Source organism: Salvelinus namaycush, chromosome 20 (genome assembly GCF_016432855.1).
Source record: "Salvelinus namaycush isolate Seneca chromosome 20, SaNama_1.0, whole genome shotgun sequence".
Taxonomy (NCBI): domain Eukaryota; kingdom Metazoa; phylum Chordata; class Actinopteri; order Salmoniformes; family Salmonidae; genus Salvelinus; species Salvelinus namaycush.
The window spans coordinates 5,902,088-5,928,447 of NC_052326.1; the positions used below are offsets into that span (position 1 = coordinate 5,902,088).

At 42.1% G+C, this 26,360-nt stretch overlaps 1 protein-coding gene across 2 annotated transcripts in view; it reads right to left on the reverse strand.

Annotated features, from left to right (window-relative positions):
* Positions 1–26,360, reverse strand: part of LOC120064988 (protein MTSS 2-like) — a 118,382-nt gene that overhangs the window by 46,883 nt on the left and 45,139 nt on the right. For both annotated transcript variants that reach the window (XM_039015611.1, XM_039015612.1), the window contains exon 4: positions 11,653–11,737. In XM_039015611.1, the coding sequence (XP_038871539.1) occupies positions 11,653–11,737 (85 nt within the window). The remainder of the gene's footprint in view (positions 1–11,652; positions 11,738–26,360) is intronic.

The window sequence follows — 26,360 nt, forward strand, 5'->3', positions numbered from 1 at the left end:
AACTTTCCAATTTGTAAGTCGCTCTGGATAAGAGCGTCTGCTAAATGACTTAAATGTAAAATGACTTAAATGTCATGCAAAAAGTTTTGTAGTGATTCTTTGTTGATGTAAGAATGTTGATGTGTCTACCTAGAAAAGCAAATGGCTCTGGGATACAAATAATAACGTCAGCTAGGGAGCCAGCCAGCTAACGTTAGCTAGCTAACAGTACACGTCAGCTTAAGGCATACAGCTTGCTAGCTAGGTAAACAACGTTTAAGATCACAGACGTCACGTAACGTTAGCTAATGAATGGCTCTGGGAAAAGAATAACATCAGCTAGCTAGCTAACAGTACACTTTAGCTTGAAATGAAACCACTTTGTCAAAATAGAAATGTGTAAAATCTGAAAATGTAGCTAGCTAATGCTGGACTATCATCATCAGTGGATTTAGAGTATGATAGCTAAAGAGATGGAGAAAACACCTGTCTCCGGATTACATCTTCAAACTAAGGGCAACCGTGGTATGGCATTCCTGATAGGGAGACGTGTCCATCAAAAAGATGTAATCCGGAGACAGGTGTTTTCTCCATCTTTTTAACTATCATACTCTAAATCCACTGATTTCAAAACTTGATCCTCCAGAAAGTGGTGAGCCACACTTACGCAGCTCCACTACACAATGCATAAAAAAAAAGCTGTGTTCGACAGGATTACCAACACAGACTGACCTGGCAAATAGACAGAAGCCTTCTACATGGCAGACCAATCCGAACTCCTCTCTTGGCATGCCCAAACCACTCATTATCTCAGCCAATCATGGCTATAGGGAAGGTTGCTCCCTTTTTCTGTGGCTTAACTTCTTATGGCTGCAGGGGCAGTATTGAGTAGCTTGGATGAAAGGTGCACAGAGGTGCCCATAGTAAACTGCCTGCTCCGCAGTCCCAGTTGCTAATATATGCATATTATTATTCGTATTGGATATAAAACACTCTGAAGTTTCTAAAACTGTTTGAATTATGTATGTGAGTATAACAGCACTCATATGGCAGGCAAAAACCTGAGAAGTTCCACTTCCTGTTTGAATTTTTTCTGAGGTGCCAGATTTTCAACCAAGCTCTCATTGAAATTACAACGAGATATGGATGAGTTTTCACTTCCTACGGCTTCCACTAGATGTCAAGTCAATAGAACTTTGTCTGATGACTAATGTGAAGGGGGGCCGAAGGAGACAGGAATTAGTCAGGTCTGCCACGAGCTGACCATGCTTTCACATGCGCGTTCACATGAGGACCTCCGTTCCACCGCTCTTCTGAAGTCAATCTAATTCTCCGGAACGTTATTCAAGATGTATGTTAACAACATTCTAAAGATTGATTCAGTACATCGTGACATGTTTCTATTGACTGTTACGGAACTTTTGGACATTTCGTCACGTTATAGTGGACGCGCTTTGTGACTTTGGAATTGTTTACCAAACGCGCTAACCAAAGTAGCTAATTGGACATAAATAAGACATTATCGAACAAATCAAGCATTTATTGTGGACCTAGGATTCCTAGGACTGCATTCTGATGAAGTTCAAAGGAAACATTTACCATGTATTTTTCTGGTTTCTGTTGACCAACATGGCGGCTAATTTGGCTATTGTTCTGAGCTCAGTCTCAGATTATTGCATTATTTGCTTTTTCCATAAAGTTATTTTGAAATCTGACACAGCGGTTGCATTAAGGAGAGGTATATCTATAATTCCATGTGTATAACTTGTATTATCATCTACATTTATGATGAGTATTTCTGTTGAAACGATGTGGCTATGCAAAATCACTTGATGTTTTTGGAACTAGTGAATGTAACGCGCCAATGTAAACTCAGATTTTTTGTTATAAATATTAACTATCAAACAAAACATGCATGTATTGTGTAACATGAAGTCCTATGAGTGTCATCTGATGAAGATAATCAAAGGTTAGTGATTAATTTTCTCTATTTCTGCTTTTTCTGACTGCTATCTTTCGCTGGAAAATGGCTGTGCTTATTGTGGTTTTGTGGTGACCTAACAATCGTTTGTGGTGCTTTCGCTGAAAAGCCTATTTGAAATCGGACACTTTGGTGGGATTAACAACAAGATGACCTTTAAAATGATATAAAACACATGTATGTTTGAGGAATTTTAATTATGAGATTTCTGTTGTTTGAATTCGGCGCCCTGCACTTTCACTGGCTGTTGTCATATCGATCCCGGTAGCGGGATGCAGCGAAATTTAACAATTTTATTCGTATTTAAGTTTGTTATTAAGGCACATGAAAGTTCACATAGTCGAGAAGGCATTTATGCCACACAAAAAAGCATTTTGATTTAAAATGTTTGCTTCTCCTGTGAAGTTGTGACTTGCGACATAAGCCTAGTTTCCTAAATTGGGTCACAATTATTGTTGTATATCAACAATGACAAGTCACCAGGGTCTGACAACTTGGATGGAAAATTACTGAGGATAACAGCAGACGATACTGCCACATCTTCAATCTAAGCCTACAAGAAAGTGGGTGCCCTCAGGCCTGGAGGAAGCAAAAGTCATTCCGCTACCCAATAATAGTAAAGCCCCCTTTACTGGCATAAATATCCGACCAATGAGTCTTACCAACCCTTAGTAAAATTTGGGGGGAAATGGTGTTTGACCAGATACAATGCTATTTTAAAGTAAACAAACTGACAGACTTTCAGCACGCTTATAGGGAAGGACAATCAACATGCACGGCCCTTACAGAAATGATTGGCTGAGATAAATTGATGATAAAAAGATTGTGGGATCTGTTTTGTTAAACTTCAGTGCGGCTTTTGACATTATCGACCATAGTCTGCTCCTGGAAAAACATGCGTTATGGCTTTACACCCCCTGCTATATTGAGGATAAAGAGTTGCCGGTCTAACAGAACACAAAGGGGGTTCTTTAATGGAAGCCTCTCAAACATAATCCAGGTAAAAACAGGAATTCCCCAGAGCAGCTTTCTAGGCCCCTTACTTTTTTCAATCTTTACTAACGACATGCCACTGGCTTTGAATAAAAGGCATGCGGATGACCCAACACTTTACAAGTCCGCTACTACAGCGAGTGAAATTACCACAACACTTAAAGAACTGCAGTCAGTTTCAGAATGGAAGGCAAGAAATTAGTTAGTCCTAAATATTTCAAAAACTAAAAGCATCGTATTTGGGACAAATCATTCACTAAACCCTAAAACTCAACTAACTCTAAGATAGGAAGAAGTCTGTCCATAATAAAGCGCAGCTCTGCTTTTTTAACAACACTATCAACACGGCAGGTCCTAGAGGCGCTAATTTTGTCGCACCTGGACTTCTGTCCAGTCGTGTGATCATGTGCCACAAAGAGGGACTTAGGTCAGGGCAGCACAGCTGGCCCTTAAATGTACACAGAGAGCTAACAATGATATGCATGTTAATCTCTCATGGCTCAAGGTGGAGGAGAGATTGACTTCATCATTACTTGTTTTTGTGAGAAGTATTGACATGCTGAATGCACCAAACTGTCTGTTTAAACAACTAGCACACAGCTCAAACACCCATGAATACCCCACAAGACATGCCACCAGAGGTCTCTTCACAATCCCCAAGTCCAGAACAGACTATGGGAGGCACACAGTACTACATAGAGCCATGACTACATGGGACTCTATTCCACATCAGGTAACTGGTGCAAGCAGTAGAATCAGTACAAAAAATAAAATACACCTTATGGAACAGCAGGATTGTGGCAACACACAGGCACACGCACTCTACACATGGATTTTGTAATGTAGATATGTGGTAGTAGTGTAGTGGTCTGGAGGGCAAACACTTCATGTGTTGTGAACAGTGTTATGAAAAGTAATGTAAGATGTTTTATTGTATATAACTGCCTTAATGTGCTGGACCCCAGGAAGAGTAGTTGCTGCCTTGGCAGCAGCTAATGGGGAGAGTTAATACAAACACTCAGGGATTTCACTATGAAGGCCAATGGTGACTTTAAAACAGTTAACAGTGTAATGCTTGTGATAGCACAAAACTGAGTATGGATTAACAACATTGTAATTCCGCAACACTAACCTAATTGACAGAGTGAAAAGAAGGAAGCCTTCTTCCAAAACATGCATCCTATTTGCAACAAAGCACTGAATACAAAGTGTTATGTTTGGGGCAAGTCCAATACATTACCACTCTCCATATTTTCAAGCATAGTGGTAGCTGCATCATGTTATGGGTATGCTTGTAATCATTAAGGACTGGGGAGTTTTTCAGGATAAAAAAGAAACGCAATAGAGCTAAGCACAGGCAAAATCCTAGAAAACCTGGTTCAGCCTCTTTCCAAAAGACACTAGGAGATGAATTTACCTTTCAGCAGGACAATAACGTAAAACACAAGGCCAAATCTACACTATAATTGCTTACAAATAAGACAGTGAATGTTCTTGAGTGGACAGTTTTGACAAATCTACTTCGTCTATGGCAAGATCTGAACATGGTTATCTAGCAATGATCAACAACCAATTTGACAGAGCTTGAAGAAATGTTTAAATAATAAAATGGGTAAATGTTGGACAATCCAGGTGTGGAGAGCTCTTAGAGACATACCCAGAAAAACTCACAGCTGTTATCGCTGCCAAAAGTTATTCTACAAATATACAGTATTATTCTGTGATATATCATTATCAGAGAATGGTTTATGTCACCTTCTCATGTAATACAGGACTACGGTCGAATCCTACAACAATGGCACTGACGCTCGTCGGATATGGCAAGGCTTGCAAACTATCACAGATTACAAAGGGAAACCCAGCCACGAGCTGCCCAATGATACGAGCCTACCAGACGAGCTATATGCCTTCTATGCTTGCATCAAGCCAGGCAACACTGAACCATGAGTGAGAAAACCAGCTGTTCCGGATGACGGTGTGATCACACTGTCCGTAGCCGAGGTGAGTAAGCCCTTAAAACAGGTAAATATTCACAAGGCCAGATAGATTACCAGGATGTGAACTCAGAGCATGCGCTGGCGAGTGTCTTCACTGACATTTTCAACCTCTCCCTGACCCAGTCTGTAATACCAATATTTGTTTCAAGCAGACCACCATAGTCTCTGTGCCCAAGAATGCCAAGGTTACCTGTCTAAATGACTAACACCCTGTAGCACTCACATCTGTAGCCATGAAAAGCTTTGAAAGGCTGGTCGTGGCTCACAACACCATCATCCTGGACCCACTCCAAATCACATACAACCAACAGATCATGCAATCTCTATTGCACTCCACACTTCCCTTTCCCACTTGGACAAAAGGAACACCTACAGTGGGGCAAAAAAGTATTTAGTCAGCCACCAATTGTGCAAGTTCCCCCACTTAAAAAGATGAGGCCTGTAATTTTCATCATAGGTACACTTCAACTATGACAGACAAAATGAGAAAGAAAATCCAGAAAATCACATTGTAGGATTTTTAATGAATTTATTTGCAAATTATGGTGGAAAATAAGTATTTGGTCACCTACAAACAAGCAAGATTTCTGGCTCTCACACACCTGTAACTTATTCTTTAAGAGGCTCCTCTGTCCTCCACTCGTTACCTGTATTAATGGCACCTGTTTGAACTTGTTATCAGTATAAAAGACACCTGTCCACAACCTCAAACAGTCACACTCCAAACTTCACTATGGCCAAGACCAAAGAGCTGTCAAAGGACACCAGAAACAAAATTGTAGACCTGCACCAGGCTGGGAGGACTGAATCTGCAATAGGTAAGCAGCTTGGTTTGAGGAAATCAACTGTGGGAGCAATTATTAGGAAATGGAAGACATAAAAGACCATTGATAATCTCCCTCGATCTGGGGCTCCAAGCAAGATCTCACCCCGTGGAGTCAAAATGATCACAAGAACGGTGAGCAAAAATCCCAGAACCACACGGGGGGACCTAGTGAATGACCTGCAGAGAGCTGGGACCAAAGTAACAAAGCCTACCATCAGTAACACACTACGCCGCCAGGGACTCAAATCCTGCAGTGCCAAACGTGTCCCCCTTAAGCCAGTACATGTCCAGGCCCGTCTGAAGTTTGCTAGAGAGCATTTGGATGATCCAGAAGAAGATTGGGAAAATGTCATATGGTCAGATGAAACCAAAATAGAACTTTTTGGTAAAAACTCAACTCGTCGTGTTCGGAGGACAAAGAATGCTGAGTTGCATCCAAAGAACACCATACCTACTGTGAAGCATGGGGGTGGAAACATGCTTTGGGGCTGTTTTTCTGCAAAGGGACCAGGACGACTGATCCGTGTAAAGGACAGAATGAATGGGGCCATGTATCGTGAGATTGAGTGAAAACCTCCTTCCATCAGCAAGGGCATTGAAGATGAAACGTGGCTGGGTCTTTCAGCATGACAATGATCCCAAACACACCGCCCGGGCAACAAAGGAGTGGCTTCGTAAGAAGCATTTCAAGGTCCTGGAGTGGCCTAGCCAGTCTCCAGATCTCAACCCCATAGAACATCTTTGGAGGGAGTTGAAAGTCCGTGTTGCCCAGCAACAGCCCCAAAACATCACTGCTCTAGAGGAGGTCTGCATGGAGGAATGGGCCAAAATACCAGAAACAGTGTGTGAAAACCTTGTGAAGACTTACAGAAAACGTTTGACCTCTGTTATATACCCTTTGTTGGCAATGACAAAGTATTGAGAAAAACTTTTGTTATTGACCAAATACTTATTTTCCACCATAATTTGCAAATAAATTCATTAAAAATCCTACAATGTGATTTTCTGGAATTTTTTTTCTCATTTTGTCTGTCATAGTTGAAGTGTACCTATGATGAAAATTACAGGCCTCTCTCATCTTTTTAAGTGGGGGAACTTGCACAATTGGTGGCTGACTAAATACTTTTTTGCCCCACTGTATGTGAGAATGCTGTTCATTGACTACAGATCAGCATTCAACACCATAGCGCCCTGAAGCTCATCACTAAGCTAAGGTTCCTGGGATTTAACACCTCACTCTGCAACTGGATGCTGGACTTCTTGACGGGCCCGCCCAGGTGGTGAAGGTAGGCAACAACACATCCGCCATGCTGACCATCATTAAGTTTGCCGACAAAAAACAATGGTCATAGGCCTGATCCCCGACGACAATGAGACGGCCTATAGGGGGGTCAGAGACCTGGCAGTGTGGTGCCAGGACTACAACCTCTCCCTCAACATCAGTAAGACAAAGGAGCTGATTTTGGACTACAGGAAACAGTGGAGCTGGTCGAGAGCTTCAAGTTCCTCGGTGTCCAGATCACAAAAAAAAAAAATCGATCATGGTCTAAACACACCAACACAGTCGTGAAGAGGGAACTACAACGCCTCTTCCCCCTCAGGAGGCTAAAAAGATTTAGCATGGGCCCTCAAAAAGATCTACAGCTGCCCCACCGAGAGCACCTTGACTGGCTGAATCACTGCTTGGTATGGCAACTGCTTGGCATCCGGTCTAGTACATCACTGGGGCCAAGCTCCCTGCCATCCAGGACCTCTATACCAGGTGGTGTCAGAGAAAGGCCCCCAAAAAATGTCAACGACTCCAGCCAACCAAGCCGCAGACTGTTCTCTCTGCTACAGAACAGCAAGCGGTACCAATGCACCAACAGGACCCTGAACAGCCTCTACCCACAAGCCATAAGATTACTAAACAAAACTGTTAAATAGGTAATCAAATGACTACACGCACTACCCGCATTGACACTTTTGCACAAACTCTTGCAATAACTTTGCACACACACTGGACTCTACCCACACACAATGACCCCACCACACGCACACACTACATAGCCTACACACACACTACATGGCGCCACACTTTCTCACTTGCCACATACGCTGCTGCTAGTCACTTTACCCATACCTACATAATCAAAAGTCAGTGGACACCAGCTCAATGAACATCTCATTCCAAAACCATAGGCATTAATATGGAGTTGGTCCCCCCTTTGCTGATACAACAGCCTGCACTCTTCTGGGAAGGCTTTCCACTAGATGTTGGAAGGGACTTTCTTCCATTCAGCCACAAGAGCATTAGTGAGGTCTGGCACTGATGTTGGGTGATTAGGCCTGGCTCGCAGTCGGCGTTCCAATTCATCCCAAAGGTGTTCGATGGGGTTGAGGTCAGGGCTCTGTGCAGGCCAGTCAAGTTCTTCCACACCAATCTAGACAAACCATTTCTGTATGGACCGAGCTTTGTGCACGGGGGCATTGTCAAGCTGAAACAGGAAGGGCCTTCCCCTAACTGTTGCCACAATGTTGGAAGCACAGAAACATCTAGAATGTCATTGTATGCTGTATCGTTCACTGGAACTAGCGGGCCTAACCCCAACCATGAGAAACAACCCCAGACCATTATTCCTCCTCCACTAAACTTTACATTTGGCACGAAGCATTCAGGCACGTAGCATTATCCTGGCATCTGCCAAACCAGATTGTCCGTCGGACTGCCAGATGGTGAGGCGTGATTCATCACTCTAGAGAACGTGTTTCCACTGTTCCAGAGTCAAATGGCGGCAAGCTTTACACCACTCCAACCAACGCTTGGCTTTGCGCATGGCGTTCACAGGCTGTGTGGGGCTGCGCAGACACGGACACCCCTATCATGAAGCTCCTGACAAACAGTTATTGTGCTGACGTTGTTTCCAGAGGCAGTTTGGTAACTCGGTAGTGAGTGTTGCAACCGAGGACAGACGATTGTTACACACTACGCTCTTCCACACTCGGCAGTCCCGTTCTGTGAGCTTGTGCGGCCTACCACGTCACAGCTGAGCCGTTGTTGCTCCTAGACGTTTCCACTTCACATTAACCGCACTTACAGTTGACTCGGGCAGCTCGGCATAAATTTGACAAACTGACTTGTTGGAAATGTGGCATACTATGATGGTGTCACATTGAAAGTCACTGAGCTCTTCAGTAAGGCCATTCTACTGCCAATGTTTGTGGAGATTGCATGGCGGTGTGCTTGATTTTATACACCTATAAGCAACTGGTATAGCTGAAATAGCCAAATCCACAAATTTGAAGGGGTGTCCACAGACTTTTGTACATATATAATGTAGCTACCTCATAACCCTGCACATCGACTCGGTACTGGTACTCCCTGTACAGTGTATTCAGAAAGTATTCAGACCCCTTGACATTTAACATTGTTACGTTACAGCCTTATTCTAAAATGGACTAAATAAAAAGTGAAATCAAAAAGTGAAATTCTATTTATATAGTATTAAGACAATTTGCTGAGACTCAAAATTGAGCTCATGTGTATCCTGTTCGCATTGATCATCCTTGATGTTGCTACAATTTGATTGGAATCCACCTGTGGTAAATTCATTTGATTGGACATGATTTGGATATGCCGAGCTGCCCCAGTCAACTGTAAGTGCGGTTAATGTGAAGTGGAAACGTCTAGGAGCAACAACGGCTCAGCTGTGACGTGGTAGGCCGCACAAGCTCACAGAACGGGACTGCCGAGTGTGGAAGAGCGTAGAGTGTAACAATCGTCTGTCCTCGGTTGCAACACTCACTACCGAGTTACCAAACTGCCTCTGGAAACAACGTCAGCACAATAACTGTTCGTCAGGAGCTTCATGATAGGGGTGTCCGTGTCTGCGCAGCCCCACAGTTGACAGTGTATGTCAGAGCAAACACCAAGCCATGAGGTCGAATAAATAGTCCATAGCGCTCCAAGACAGGATTGTGTCAAGGCACAAATCTGGGAAAGGGTACCAAAACATTTCGGCAGCATTGAAGGTCCCCAAGAACACAGTGGCCTCCATCATTCTTAAATGGAAGAAGTTTGGAACCACCAACACTCTTCCTAGAGCTGGCCGCCCAGCCAAACTGAGCAAATCGGGGAAGAAGGGCCTTGGTCAGAGAGGTGACCAAGAACGTGATGGTCACTCAGACAGAGCTCTAGAGTTCCTCTGGGGAGATGGGAGAACCTTCCAGAAGGGCAACCATCTCTGCAGAACTCCACCAATCAGGCCTTTATGTTAGAGTGGCCAGACGGAAGCCACTCTTCAGTAAAAGGCACATGGCAGCCCACTTGGAGTTCTCCAAAAGGCACCTAAAGACTCTCAGACCGGTTGGGATGGTGTTCGTCGGCTTGCAAGCCTCCCCCTTTTTCCTCCAAATATAATGATGGTCATTATGGCCAAACAGTTATATTTTTGTTTTATCAGACCAGAGGACATTTCTCCAAAAGTACGATCTTTGTCCACGTGTGCAACTGCAAACCATAGTCTGGCTTTTTTTATGGCGGTTTTGGAGCAGCGGCTTCTTTCTTCCTGAGCAGCCTTTCAGGTTATGTCAATATAGGACTCGTTTTACTGTGGATATAGATACTTTTGTACCCGTTTCCGCCAGCATCTTCACAAGGTCCTTTGCTGTTCTGGGATTGATTTGCACTTTTCGCACCAAAGTACGTTCATCTCTAGGAGAAAGAACGCGTCTCCTTCCTGAGCAGTATGACGACTGCGTGGTCCCATGGTGTTTATACTTGCGTACTATTGTTTGTACAGATGAACATGGTACCTTCAGGCGTTTGGAAATTGCTCCCAAGAATGAACCAGACTTGTGGAGGTCTAAAAAAAATAATTTCTGGGGTCTCGGCTGATTTCTTTTGATTTTCCCATGATGTCAAGCAAAGAGGCACTGAGTTAGAAGGTAGGCCTCGAAATACATCCACAGGTACACCTCCAATTGACTCAAATGATGTCAATTAGCCTATCAGAAGCTTCTAAAGCCATGACATCATTTTCTGGAATTTTCCAAGCTGTTTAAAGGCACAGTCAACTTAGTGTATGTAAACTTCTGACCCACTGGAATTGTGATACAGTGAATTATAAGTGAAATAATCTGTCTGTAAACAATTGTAAAAATGACTTGTGTCATGCACAAAGTAGATGTCCTAATCGACTTGCCAAAACTATAGTTTGCTAACAAGAAATTTGTGAAGTGGTTGAAAAACGAGTTAATGACTCCAACCTAAGTATGTAAACTTCCGACTTAAACTGTTTATACTGCGATCATGTGACAAATCATGTGACACTTAAATAAAGTCCACCTGTGTACAATCTAACTCATTCTGTGACTTCTGAAGGTAATTGGTTGCACCAGATCTTATTCAGGGGCTTCATAGCAAAGCGGGTGAATACATATGCACGCACCACTTTTAAGAAAACATTTTCACTTCACCAATTTGGACTATTTTGTGTATGTCCATTACATGAAATCCAAATGAAAATCAATTTAAATTAAATTACAGGCTGTAATGCAACAAAAAAGGAAAACGCCAAGGGGGTGAATACTTTTGCACGGCACTGTATACTCCCTATATATAGCAATGTTAGTTTTACTCTTTATTGACATTTGTTATTCACTGTCACTATTTCAATTGTTTTATTTTGTCTTCAACTCTGCATTTTTGGAAAAATACCTGTAATTAAGCATTTCACTGTTAGTCTACAGCTGTTGTCTACGAAGCATGTGACAAATAAAATTTCTCAAACAAATAGGAAACAATGACATTGGAGATGATTTGCTTTGCCCTATGACTGTTGTAATACCCAATCAAATGTCTCCCAGAAACCATGATTCACAGTTCCATTACTTACGTGGTGAAGAGCTTCAGTTTGGACTCGATGCTTCTGTGCCTCATGCACATTCTCGTCAAGGCTGAGCCAATCTCTTTTGTCGCCCCTGGAAAACAATGGAACAAAAAGACAACAAACCTATCAATTAACAAACCTTGACAACAACAATGCCATATTACAAGTGTGTTGAAGCAAGGAAAGTTAAGCATGGACTCAAATGACAAAACCATTTAAGAAGAATCCACAGCTTTTTCTACGCTATCATGGTCTCACAAAAGCAGTACACTTAACACAAGTGTCAACGTGCACAGGATACAACAGGTGTAAAACTGTACAGTGAGAGATCTTCCAACAATGCAGTGATGATGATAATACAAATAAAAAATACTGTGATAAAAAATAAAAACCACACAGGAACTACGACGCGATTTAGAAACACGAGAATGCAAGTATATACAGGTCAATGCCTGTACCTTATTCAATGTGAAGGGGTACTAGAATGGTTGAGGTGGGTTTATAAGTGACTGGTAGTAGGATCCAACTGTAAACAGAGCTGAAAAGTGAATGGTAGCAGGAGTATAAAAATACTTATGTTAATGTCAGGGCTCAAAAGAGCTACAGTTTTACTTGAAAATGTGCCTAAATATACATACACACAGTTGAAGTCAGAAGTTTACATACACTTAGGTTGGAATCATTAAAACTCGTTTTTCAACCACTCCACAAATTTCTTGTTAACAAACTATAGTTTTGGCAAGTCGGTTAGGACAACTACTTAGCGCATGACACAATCCCGCAGGTGAAGAAGCTGGATATGGAGATCCTGGGCTGGTGTGGTTCAATATAGTCTACAATTATTAGGCCGATTGGACGTACTGCCAAATTCTCTAAAATGACCTTGGCAGAGAAATTAACATTAAATTCTCTGGCAATAGCTCTGCCGATTGCACACTACCTCAAAATGTGAGACATCTGTGGCATTGTGTTGTGTGACAAAACATCACATTTTAGAGTGGCCTTACATTGCCCCCAGCACAAGGTGCACCTGTGTAATGATCATGCCATTTAATCAGCTTCTTGATATACCACACCAGTCAGGTGGAAGGATTATCTTGGCAGAGAAATGCTCACTAACAGGGATATAAACAAAATTGTGCACAACATTTGAGAGAAATAAGCTTTTAGTGCTTATGGAACATTTATGGGATATTTTATTTCAGCTCAAACATGGGACCGACACTTTACATGTTACGTTTATATTTTTGTTCAGTGTATATTCTGCCCTATGGAACAATCAAAAATCTATTTCCTTAAACCACTGCTGAGATATAGATGGTCACACTGCAAATTGAACATCAAATTATGACCTAGTATGTCTTCCTTGCATCATTAGGATGAGTCCAGTTTAACGATGAAAGCAAGCAACCCCGTTGTCAGTTTTCATTGCAGCAGCATCAGGTCCCCCTCTAGACTACTCATTAGGAGGAGGTTAAAGACTCCAGCTATTAGCTCCATCAACCATATGTTTTTTTGACAGCTACATAAGAGGCTTGAGTGAGTGACAGACTTTCACTTCTACTGCTTGTCATATCAAGCTTCCCAGACTTTCTGGACATCATTATCTAAGATATCCATTGACGAAATCAGACAAATGGATCCTGCAAATAAAAATGTGGTCCTGCTAACCCAACTGTTGCAGGCTAGATACGTCTGGAAGCAGTCCACTGACAGACTTAAAATACATTGGGTAAAATGGCACATCAAACATTTCACAGCACCAGATCTATTTCTGCAGGGGGCTGTTGTGATGTATAGAGCGAGAGAAATCACACAGGACCCAGTGTGGCTTATCCAGCCCAGCCCTAAACCCCAGAGCCCTTGCCCTGTGCCTCTTTAACAAATAGGCCATTGTAGCATCCTGTCACTGAATACAGAGCACTTCCTATGAGACGGCCCAGCTCGCCAAGCTGAAAGAGAAGATAATACCGCTTTCTGTGGTAGAGGAAAAAAGTGTGTGTGAGAGAGAGTGAGTGAGTGATGAGGGACAGGGCAAGAGGACAGAGATTCTCCACAATCCCTAGTAGTGATATTCCTCCCTCCACCCTACCCCCTGGGCAGGACTGTGTCCATAGAAATAGAATACTGTCTGTATTTTTGAAAGTTATACATTTTGAAAACTTGATTGCTGACATGCAAAACATTTTGGGACTATATCAACAATGGACTAACGAAACAAATACCAGAAGACAGTTTTAGCAGCAAAGGATGGACAAATATTTATCTATTTTGTTTTAATATGTTAATGCTACATACACAGCATCCTATGTACATAAGTGGACATTATAAAAAGTCATTTTTCGAATAAAACAATGGCCAGTTTGGGTCGTAGTTGCAAATATTTTTGTAAAAACAAAAACTGTCTGGCCTGCGAATTCATTGTTTTTTTTCAATATGACACCCCTGGGTTAGAGTATCTATGTTGCTAGCTATTTATTTAGCAAGCTAAAAACAGAGCAGAACGTTAGCTAGCTAGCTGCTGCGGGATGTCATGTCATTTTTTGTTGGCTACAGCTAGAGATGCAGGTTTCATTTGGTTAGCTAGCAAGACATTTGAATCGCTTCGCTAACTAGCTGTGCTGAACAGTCAGCATATCTCAGATGTCAATCAAATGGTTTTGGCATCGATCAAATGGGTGGGCAGTTGTCAAAACGTGGGTTGGGACTAGGATGCATTGGCAGGCAAGCTGCAGAAGGAAGAGCACACTACTATTACCCATCGTTTATCAGTGCAATTTTGACAGCCAACTAGCTCAACAAGTTTATCTAATGTTCCCTAGTTAGATTTTACCTCATCTGGCTAGCATTAGCTGTTGATGTGCATAGGCAACAGAGAGAGAGCCTACCGTTTCATGTTTGTTTGATCAATAGGACTGTGAAGTAGGTGAACGTTGGGAGCCGACTCGCATATAATAAGAGCCGAATCTATTTAACGAATAGAATTAACAAATTCAAAGAACGAAAAAAGAAATTAAATAATATAGGCCTAAATGCTCACGCGCACACACATTCGTTCTGACTGTCTGCTCAGACTAACAGCCTCACCGGTTGTTACAGTCAGACACACAATGTCAACCAATGAACCAAAGATGCGTGAGGGAGGGCTGAGCCAACTCACTCAGTCACACACTTAGCAGCCGAGGAAGGACAGCTGTGAAAACAGTAGCATTTGGATGCATTTTAATAATGTAGACAATGTTAGAGCACAGTGTAGAATTTCTTACATGTCCGTTAAATGTCACTTCATTGAAGATTTTTCTATGTCTAGCTGTCTTCTTGACTGCTTTGAGTTCAGCGACAGACACACCTCAAACTTGGCAGAGGAACTGTTGAGAGTGGCAAGTAGATGGAAAAGTGGTATGTTGTGTTAGCGACAATGCAGCTAATGTAATCAAAGCCAATTTTTTTTTTTTTTTTTTTTTTTTTTTTTTTTAAATGGACCCATCATCCAAGTCTTGCCCACAAACTCCCTGAAACACTTCAGCGAGCAGGCCTTTCTAATCGACCTGGCCCGGGTATCCTGGAAGGATATTGACCTCATCCCGTCAGTAGAGGATACCTGGGTATTTTTTTTTTTTTTTTTTTTAATGCCTTCCTTACCATCTTAAATAAGCATGCCCCATTCAAGAAATGTAGAACCAGGAACAGATATAGCCCTTGGTTCTCTCCAGACCTGACTGCCCTTAACCAACACAAAAACATCCTGTGGCGTTCTGCATTAGCATCGAACAGCCCCCGTGATACGCAACTTTTCAGGGAAGTTAGAAACCAATATACACAGGCAGTTAGAAAAGCCAAGGCTAGCTTTTTCAAGCAGAAATTTGCTTCCTGCAACACAAACTCAAAAAAGTTCGGGGACACTAAAGTCCATGGAGAATAAGAGCACCTCCCAGCTGCCCACTGCACTGAGGATAGGAAACTATAATTGAGAATTTCAATAAGCATTTTTCTACGGCTGGCCATGCTTTCCACCTGGCTACCCCTACCCCGGTCAACAGCACTGCACCCTCCACAGCAACTCTCCCAAGCCTTCCCCATTTCTCCTTCACCCAAATCCAGTCAGCTGATGTTCTGAAAGAGCTGCAAAATCTGGACCCCTACAAATCAGCCGGGCTAGACAATCTGGACCCTTTCTTTATAAAATGATCTGCCGAAATTGTTGCAACCCCTATTACTAGCCTGTTCAACCTCTCTTTTGTATGTCTGAGATTCCCAAAGATTGGAAAGCAGCTGCGGTCATCCCCCTCTTCAAAGGGGGGGACACTCTTGACCCAAACTGCTACAGACCTATATCTATCCCCTACCCTGCCCTTCTAAGGTCTTCGAAAGCCAAGTCAAACAGATTACCAACCATTTCGAATCCCACCGCACCTTCTCCGCTATGGAATCTGGTTTCAGAACTGGTCATGGGTGCACCTCAGCCACGCTCAAGGTCCTAAACAATATCTTAACCGCCATCGATAAGAAACAATACTGTGCAGCCGTATTCATTGACCTGGCCAAGGCTTTCGACTCTGTCAATCACCACATTCTTATCGGCAGACTCGACAGCCTTGGTTTCTCAAATGATTGCCTCGCCCACCAACTACTTCTCTGATAGAGTTCAGTGTGTCAAATCGGAGGGCCTGTTGTCCGGGCCTCTGGCAGTCTATGGGGGTGCCACAGGGTTCAATTCTTGGGCCGACTCTTCTCTGTATACATCAATGATGTCGCTCTTGCTGCTGGTGAGTCTCTGATCCACCTCTACGCAGACGACACCATTCTGTATACTTCTGGCCCTTCTTTGGACACTTAACAATCCTCCAGACGAGCTTCAATGCCATACAACTCACCTTCCGTGGCCTCCAACTGCTCTTAAATACAAGTAAAACTAAATGCATGCTCTTCAACCAATCGCTGCCTGCACCTGCCCGCCTGTCCAGCATCACTACTCTGGACGGTTCGGACTTAGAATATGTGGACAACTACAAATACCTAGGTGTCTGGTTAGACTGTAAACTCTCCTTCCAGACTCACATCAAACATCTCCAATCCAAAGTTAAATCTAGAATTTGCTTCCTATTTCGCAACAAAGTATCCTTCACTCATACTGCCAATCATCGTAAAAAAAAAAAAGACCATCCTATCGATCCTCGACTTCGGCGATGTCATTTACAAAATAGCCTCCAATACCCTACTCAATAAATTGGATGCAGTCTATCACAGTGCCATCATTTGTCACCAAAGCCCCATATACTACCCACCACTGCGACCTGTACGCTCTCGTTGGCTGGCCCTCGCTTCATACTCGTCGCCAAACCCAGTGGCTCCAGGTTATCTACAAGACCCTGCTAGGTAAAGTACCCCCTTATCTCAGCTCGCTGGTCACCATAGCAGCACCCACCTGTAGCACGCGCTCCAGCAGGTATATCTCTGGTCACCCCCAAAGCCAATTCCTCCTTTGGCCGCCTCTCCTTCCAGTTCTCTGCTGCCAATGACTGGAACGAACTACAAAAATCTCTGAAACTGGAAACACTTATCTCCCTCAATAGCTTTAAGCACCAGCTGTCAGAGCAGCTCACAGATTACTGCACCTGTACATAGCCCATCTATAATTTAGCCCAAACTACCTCTTTCCCTTCTGTATTTATTTTGCTCCTTTGCACCTCATTATTTCTATCTCTACTTTGCACATTCTTCCACTGCAAATCTACCATTCCAGTGTTTTACTTGCTATATTGTATTTACCTCACCACTATGGCCTTTTTGTTGCCTTTACCTCCCTTATCTCACCTCATTTGCTCACATTGTATATAGACTTATTTTTCTACTGTATTATTGACTGTATGTTTGTTTTACTCCATGTGTAACTCTGGGTTGTTGTATGTGTCGAACTGCTTTGCTTTATCATGGCCAGGTCGCAATTGTAAATGAGAACTTGTTCTCAACTTGCCTACCTGGTTAACTTCTTATGGCTGCAAGCCCGGTGTCGGTACACTTATGACAACAGCCAGCTCAAGTGCAGGGCGCGAAATTCAAAATATATTTTTTAGAAATATTTAACTTTCACACATTAACAAGTCCAATACAGCAAATGAAAGATAAACATCTTGTGAATCCAGCCAACATGTCCGATTTTTAAAATGTTTTACAGTGAAAACACCACATATATTTATGTTAGCTCACCACCAAATACAAAAAAGGACAGACATTTCACAGCACAGGTAGCATGCACAAAACCAACCTAACTAACCAAGAACCAACCAAACTAACCAAGAAACAACTTCATCAGATGACAGTCTTATAACATGTTTTGTTCAAAAAATGTGCATATTTGAGGTATAAATCAGTTTTACATTGCAGCTACCATCACAGCTACCGTCACAAATAGCACCGAAGCAGCCAGAGTAATTACAGACACCAACGTGAAATACCTAAATACTCATCATAAAACATTTCTGAAAAATGCATGGTGTACAGCAAATGAAAGACAAGCATCTTGTGAATCCAGCCAATATTTCAGATCTTTTAAGTGTTTTACAGCGAAAACACAATATAGCATTATATTAGCTTACCACAATAGCCAGAAACACAAGCCATTTACCAGCAGCAAAAGTTAGCGATCGTAACAAACCAGCAAAAGATATAATTTTTGACTAACCTTGATAAGCTTCATCAGATGACAGTCCTATAACATCAGGTTATACATACACTTATGTTTTGTTCGAAAATGTGCATATTTAGAGCTGAAATCAGTGGTTATACATTGTGCTAACGTAGCATCTTTTTCCCAGAATGTCCAGATATTTTTATGACTCACCTATTCTGACCAAATAACTATTCATAAACGTTACTAAAAAATACATGTGGTATAGGAAATGATAGATACACTAGTTCTTAATGCAATCGCCGTGTTAGAATTCTAAAAATAACTTCATTACGACATCCAGCTTACGTTATAGCGAGAGAGTGCCCAAAATCTGGGCGCAAACTATTAGTAAACATGTTCCGACAGATATATGAAATAGCATCATAAATGGGTCATACTTTTGATGATCTTCCATCAGAATGTTGTACAAGGGGTCCTTTGTCAAGAACAATCGTTGTTTGGTTTTAGAATGTCCTCTTCTCCAGTCAATTAGCACGGAAAGCTAGCAAAGTGGCGCGAAGCTCTCCTTCGTGAACAAACGCAGACAACGCAACACGCCTAACGTCCCGAATAAATTTCAATAATCGAATAAAACTATATTGAAAAAACATACTTTACGATGATAGTCACATTTATCAAATAAAATCAAAGCCGGAGATAGTAGCCGTCTATAACGACAGCTTTTCAGAAGGCAATCCCCGGGTACTTCTCGCGCCTTCCTGAAAACAAGAAATTGGTGACACGTCATGCCAAGAGCTCTTATTCGACCTCAGATCAAGTTATACACTCCATTTCTTATCTCACTCCCTATTGACATCTAGTGGAAGGCGTATGAAGTGCATGTATACTAATACGTATCATGCCCATTTATAGGCAGGCCCTAGAACAGAGCATCGATTTCAGATTTTCCACTTCCTGTCAGGAAGTTTGCTGCAAAATGAGTTCTGTTTTACTCACAGATATAATTCAAACGGTTTGAGAAACTAGTGTTTTCTATCCAATAGTAATAATAATATGCATATTGTACGAGCAAGAATTGAGTACGAGGCCGTTTGAAATGGGCACCTTTTATCCAGGCTACTCAATACTGCCCCTGCAGCCCAAAGAAGTTAAATAAAGGTGGGGAGGGGGGGAAAAAATAAAATAAAATAAAAAAATCAACCTGATCGTAAGAGATGCTCTGAATGTGACGAAGCCCACTGTGGACAAAGTGAAAGCAGCTGTGGAATACCGTAATTTCCGGACTATAAGCCGCTACTTTTTCCCACGCTTTGAACCTCGCGGCTTATACAATGACGCGGCTAATTCATGGATTTTTCCCGCTTTCACAAGATTCATGCTGCCAAAAAACTGAGCACCGTCACATAATGTGACGTAAATCGAGCGCGCTCAAACGTCCCATCATTCTGATTACGGTAGTCATTTTGTCATCCTCATCATGGCAAAGGAGAAATCGGGAGAAATCCTTCACTAAAACGGGCCGCATGCGAAGAGCAACTTTTGGTCAAGTCTGCCAGTGGGTCCTGACAGCGTGGAGCATTGTCAAAAAATCCACTATCATCAACGGGTTTCGAAAGGCTGGACTGCTGCGTGTTGAAGAGGGCAGCATGAGCTCAGCGGGGAATTTGCCTCCGGATGAAAGTGACGAGAGCGACAATGAAAACGATCCAACATCGGATGAAGCAATTCTGAGGCTATTCAACTCCGACACCGAAGGAGATGACTTCAGTGGTTTCAGTGCACAGGAGGAGGAAGATAGTGACCAATGACTTTCTTGGTAGGCTACTGTTTACTGCTATTTTTTAAAATTTTTGTTACAAGCCGTGTTTCGTTTAAAAGCCTATTTATTTTTGTTACAAGCCGTGTTTCGTTTAAAAGCCTATTTATTTTTGTTACAAGCCGTGTTTCATTTAAAGGCTGTGTAAAGTTCATTTGTTTCAATATACCGGTAGGCACCTGCGGCTTATAGACATGTGCGGCTTATTTATGTACAAAATACATGTTTTACAAATTCAGTGGGTGCGGCTTATATTCAGGTGCGCTTAATAGTCCGGAAATTACGGTACTTCCAAAACAGGAACCTGAACTATTAAGTTACTGTTTTCTCTTTTCAGCTATGTGACAGCCTCAAAAATGATACTCCTGTGTAAGGGTCTGCAGCAAATCACAGCCAGCCGCCAGAGAGAAGCAAATGTAACCACATGGCATGTGACAGAGTTGATGGACACCCTATGTTCATCAATGGACAGAAAGTTACACAGAATGGAATATAATCACATGCTATCAGAAACCTCTGCACTTGACCCCAGGTTTAAGAAGTTAGCCTTCAGTGATGCCAGAGCGATTGATGAGGCTCTTAAAGAATAACCTCAGCAGCAGGGAGGGACAGCCCCAGCAGTCAGCTGGCTCAGGCACCAGGGCAACAGGAAGAAGAGGGATCAGAAGCACCAGCAGTAGTGACACAAACATCTGCTGTTTGGATGCTGTTTGACGAGAGAGCAACTGGGGATGCAGCACGAAGGAATCCCGCAGTAGATGCCTTAATGGAGGTCCGATCCTATTTGGAGGAGCCCCTCCAAAGATCTGCAGATCCTCTGAGCTGGTGGAAGAACAAAGCCTCTGTCTACCCATGGCTTACTAAAGTCATGACAGGGAGACTCTGCATATTGGCCACATCCGTTCCCTCAGAGGGTCTATTCGAAAACGGGACAAATAATTACTGAGAGAAGAAACCGCATCAGCCCCTCGAAAGTGAGGCAGCTTGCATTTCTGAATGCAAATCTCTCATAAAAGCAAAATATGGTCAGCATTGCTGTGCTGCTGGTTATAACATGGCAATAAAGGAGAGAAGAGAGGGGCCAGTAATGTTTTAAGTGGGATGCTGCAGTTTTGCACATTGTTATTTACTTTTCTTTGATATGGTGCAATATTCTATTATGTTGTTCAGAGTGTATTCATTTTGAATGGTTAGACTTATATGCACATTGTTTATATACATTAAAGTTATACTTTAAATGCAAACGTTTAATAGCATTCTTTTTCACAACAAACCAATGCAAATTTTAAATACATTGTGCTTAAGGTAGAGTATGATTTCATTTAATAATTGAATTAGAATGGTGTTAAAACAAATCATAGTCAAACTATCGCAAACTCTTTGACATGATAAAAATACAAACACATTTATTTTTTGGGGAGCTGTTTGGGAGCCAAAAGAGCCAGCTCTTTTTGGTGAGCTGAGCCGTACGAGCCGGCTCACTGAAAAGAGCCAGAATGCCACTACTGTGAAGTTCCCAAATGTAAGAGGACTCCAGTGGTATTTACATAAATCCATTCAGGTGCATTGTGGCTTTTGGCAGATGCATTCTGATGATCTAAAGTCACACTGTTGCTATTGCCTGTAAACACACAGTCCAGTTCAAAGTGAATGATGGCAGGCCCGTGCAGCAAATGGCTTATTTGCATATAGGCCTACTGTAGCTCTGATTGGAGTCTACGCAGACTGGTACGCCATAGCCAGTCTTGGACAAGACAGGTGTTTTTATTAGGTTTTATTTAGCGCAGTGTCTATTAATTTTCCAAATGCACGGCCGTTTTCCCACTCTATATTACTGTAGAATTTTCACAAATGTATTACTCTACGTCGTTCCAAAACATGGTCATAGAATATCTAAGTACAAGTAGCCTTGTCAAAATAACTTTTTTTACTATTTAAAAAAAGGGTCATTTTTCCTGGGGGTGTGTATGGTCCTCTGTATGAATGTGTCCCAGTCATCCCAACTCTAATCCCTGCTAATGCTGGATCACCTGGGCCTCTTGCTGGCTCACTAAGAGGTATGGATTATGACAACCACACAGACCCTCAGTTTACCTACGCCAACTTTCACAAGGCAGGCTGGCAACAGTTAAAATGGGTGCACATGGACTCTATGATCTTCTGAGATATTTGTTACATCAGACAAACAGTACGATAGAGTAGCGTGTTACGTTCCCCAGCAGGAAAACCAAAAACGTTGCGAGAACAGAAGCGGGAACTAACAAAGAGTCACTGACCAACAAACAAACCAGGTGGGGTTTTAGGAGGGGTTCCCGAAAGACACTCATGTGGGTGTCAACTGAATGTCGACTAGCAACAACTACTAGAACCTAAAAAATACACCCACCATGAGCGCCCACTAAAGGATAAACAAAAGAAAAACAAACTTAAGACAGGATGCAAACCAAAAAGTTGGAGCAAAACAAAAATCAAATAAAGGATTGTTTGTCTAGAAATAAAAATAGGGAGCGCCAACTAAAAGGTGTTAACCCTCATCTATCAAGACAACTGGAGCACTGGGCCAGCCACTTAAATAGCACCTGGGCCAGCACAGGTGAAACACCTTCCCACTAATGATATGGCAACCAGCACAGGTCTAACACATATTGACTAACGAGGAGACACCAATCAGTGCGCCCTCCGTGCTACTGAGCTATACATGCTAAAGTCCAACCTCAAAACAAATGGAAAAACCCAAAACCTGTAACAAGCGCAAATGTGATTTTTTTTTGTTGACCAGGCCTACTTATCATTCAAATCCTCCTAAGACCCTGTGTTGCAGCTTTGGTCCACAAATGGTAATACCCATAGCATCATGGCAATGCAGTTTGCAACAAGTGGCACTTTATTGTGACATTGATAGTTTGTTTAATGAAACTCTCCTGGGAAAAAAAGGATCAGTGCTCTGAGAGAAATCAACACCAGCAGAGGGAGACAGTATTGCTACAGTCACTTAAGTATTCCCTGGTCTTCAATCTGTGTTTTATTCTGGGAGATCACATTGGATTTCTTACAGAGGTCAGTGAGTGAAACTGGGCATCGGCACGACATGAGCAAATTAGTTAATTGCTGGGGGAAAGTTTACTCTGTGAAATCACATCAAGGTAATCCGGCTCCATCAAACTGAGGGCGTGCGAGACAAAAGACACTTGTTTGAGGAGAGAAGCAGACGTTTTGACAAACCAGTGCTGCAGTCAAAACGTCTGTTTGTTTTGGCTGGTAGGACAGTGCTGAGGTAAAAAGTTCACTCAGGGTTAAGGAACCAACTGAATGAAGACCAGAAACGGACAGACTTCTGCAATAACCTAAACAGAGATGCCAATGGACTTCAAACTGCCTACATTCGATGCTGACATTTTACCCAAAACAGTGAGGGGTGCATAAGAACAAAACACAGATAGGCCTACAAATGCCTCACCCCATTCTCTGCACATCAAGTCTACGGTCTCTAAATGCCCATGTGTGTGTGTGTGTTTCCGGTGGGGTGAACAGTGTCCCATTCATTAACTAAGTATGTGCGAATGTGACAGCGCAGTTCACAGGTTTATTTTCCACTTGGCCCAAAATGCTTTGCACTCAGAAACATGTTACTAGAGCTGAGCAGATAAACCGAAAATGATTGTGAAGACAGAACCAGCCACAGAGGACATTTGACTGATCTTGATAAGTACAATAAGTAGTCTACACTAGAGAAATGTGACATTTTAAAATGTAAATCTGCAAATATAGGCAATTGCTAACAGGACAATTGACAGCTACGACATTCAAATTAATAGTTAGTACTTAAGGATAATGCTAAAAAGTAAATGAGGTGTACATTAACATTATATTTATTGTTAGTGATAATTCAGTCAATTTATCGTGATAAGGATTTGTCTATATCGCACAGCTGTACACCTCACCAATGGTGTGAGAGCACTCAGTCCTCAGACCGCAGTACGAGAGAATAAGAGGACGCAAATTACCTACTGAGAAACAAACATTTGAATTTGACACTTAAAAATACCTTAATTGCTGAATACACCTGGTGTGGGTTTGAAGTTTGAGGATGAGCAGAGGCTAGCCTGGTGGGTAGGGAGTGACGTGCACACTGAACACTGACTAAGCTAGGTAGCAGAATCGGGTACTACAGTGTCAGTTATATCAGTCAGTGTATCATCGCACATTATGCTAACAGACAATTCCGATACTTCATGTTCTTCCTCTAGTTTAGTGTAATGTGGTGCATAGGCCTACCTGTAGAAAGCGATGGACAGACAGACTGCGGTTGGTACTGTACAACACCATATGTTCTTCTTATACCATCAGCATCTTTTAGCTCAACATCCAACATAGAAATGTTCATTTGAATCATCTGGAAATTCTCAATGCATGACTCATCTAAAATGTTGACATTGGATTTCATCAGGTTTCTCTCGTTTATACACAGATGATTCACATCCTTACTCATTTGTGTGTTACCTGGTCTATTTGATCCCTTTGTTTGAAAAGCCTCTCAAATCAAATGTGATTGGTCACATACAAGTGTTCAGCAGATGTTTTTGCAGGTGTAGTGAAATGTGTGTGTTTCTAGCTCCGCCAGTGCAATAATATCTAACAAGTAATATCTGACAATTTCACAACATATACCCGATACACACAAATCTAAGTAAAGGAATGGAAATAAGAACATATAAATAATGGACGAACAATGACAGAGAGGCATAGACTAAGATACAGTAGAATAGAATACAGTATATACACGAGTAATGCAAAATATGTAAACATTATTAAAGTGACTAGTGTTCCATTTATTAAAGTGGCCAGTGAATTCAAGTCTACGTACAGTTGAAGTTGAAAGTTTACATACACTTAGGTTGTAATCATTAAAACTCATTTTTCAACCACTCCACAAATTTCTTGGTAACAACTATAGTTTTGGCAAGTCGGTTAGGACATCTACTTTGTGCATGACAAATAATTTTTCCAACAATTTTTTACAGACATTTCACTGTATCACACATCCAGTGGGTCAGAAGTTTACATCCACTGAGTTGACTGCCTTTAAACAGCTTGGAAAATTCAAGAAAATGATGTCATGACTTTACAAGCTTCTGGTAGGCTAATTGACATCATTTGAGTGAATTGGAGAAGTACCTGTGGATGTATTTCAAGGCCTACCTTCAAACTCAGTGCCTCTTTGCTTGACATCATGGGAAAATCAAAAGAAATCAACCAAATTGTAGACCTCCACAAGTCTGGTTCATTCTTGGGAGCAATTTCCAAACGCCTGAAGGTACCACGTTCATCTGTACAAACAATAGTACGCAAGTATAAACACCATGGGACCACGCAGCAGTCATACCGCTCAGGAAGGAGACGCGTTCTGTCTCCTAAAGATGAACGTACTTTGGTGCGAAAAGGTCAAATCAATCCTAGAACAACAGCAAAGGACCTTGTGAAGATGCTGGAAGAAACAGGTACAAAAGTATCTATATCCACAGTAAAACGAGTCCAATATCGATATAACCTGAAAGGCCGCTCAGCAAGGAAGAAGCCACTGCTCAAAAACGCCATAAAAATTAGACTACGGTTTGCAACTGCACATGGAGACAAAGATCGTACTTTTTGGAGAAATGTCCTCTGGTCTGATGAAACAAAAATAGAGCTGTTTGGCCATAATGACCATCATTATGTTTGGAGGAAAAAGGGGGAGGCTTGCAAGCTGAAGAACACCAACCCAACCGTGAAGCACGGGGGTGGCAGCATCCTGTTGTGGGGGTGCTTTGCTGCAGGAGGGACTGGCGCACTTCACAAAATAGATGGCAACATGAAAAAGGAAAAGTATGTGGATATATTGAAGCAACATCTCAAGACATAATTCAGGAAGTTAAAGCTTGGTCACAAATGGGTCTTCCAAATGGACAATCACCCCAAGCATACTTCCAAAGTTGTGGCAATCTGGCTTAATTAAGGACAACAAAGTCAAGGTATTGGAGGGGGCATCACAAAGCCCTGACCTCAATCCTATAGAAGATGTGGGCAGAACTGAAAAGGCGTGTGCGACCAAGGAGGCCTACTAACCTGACTCAGTTACACCAGCTCTGTCAGGTGGAAGGCTACCCAAAACACTTGATCCAAGTTAAACAATTTAAAGGCTATGCTACCAAATACTAATTGAGTGTATGTAAACTTCTGACCCACTGGGAATGTGATGAAAGAAATAAAAGCTGATAAATAATTCTCTAC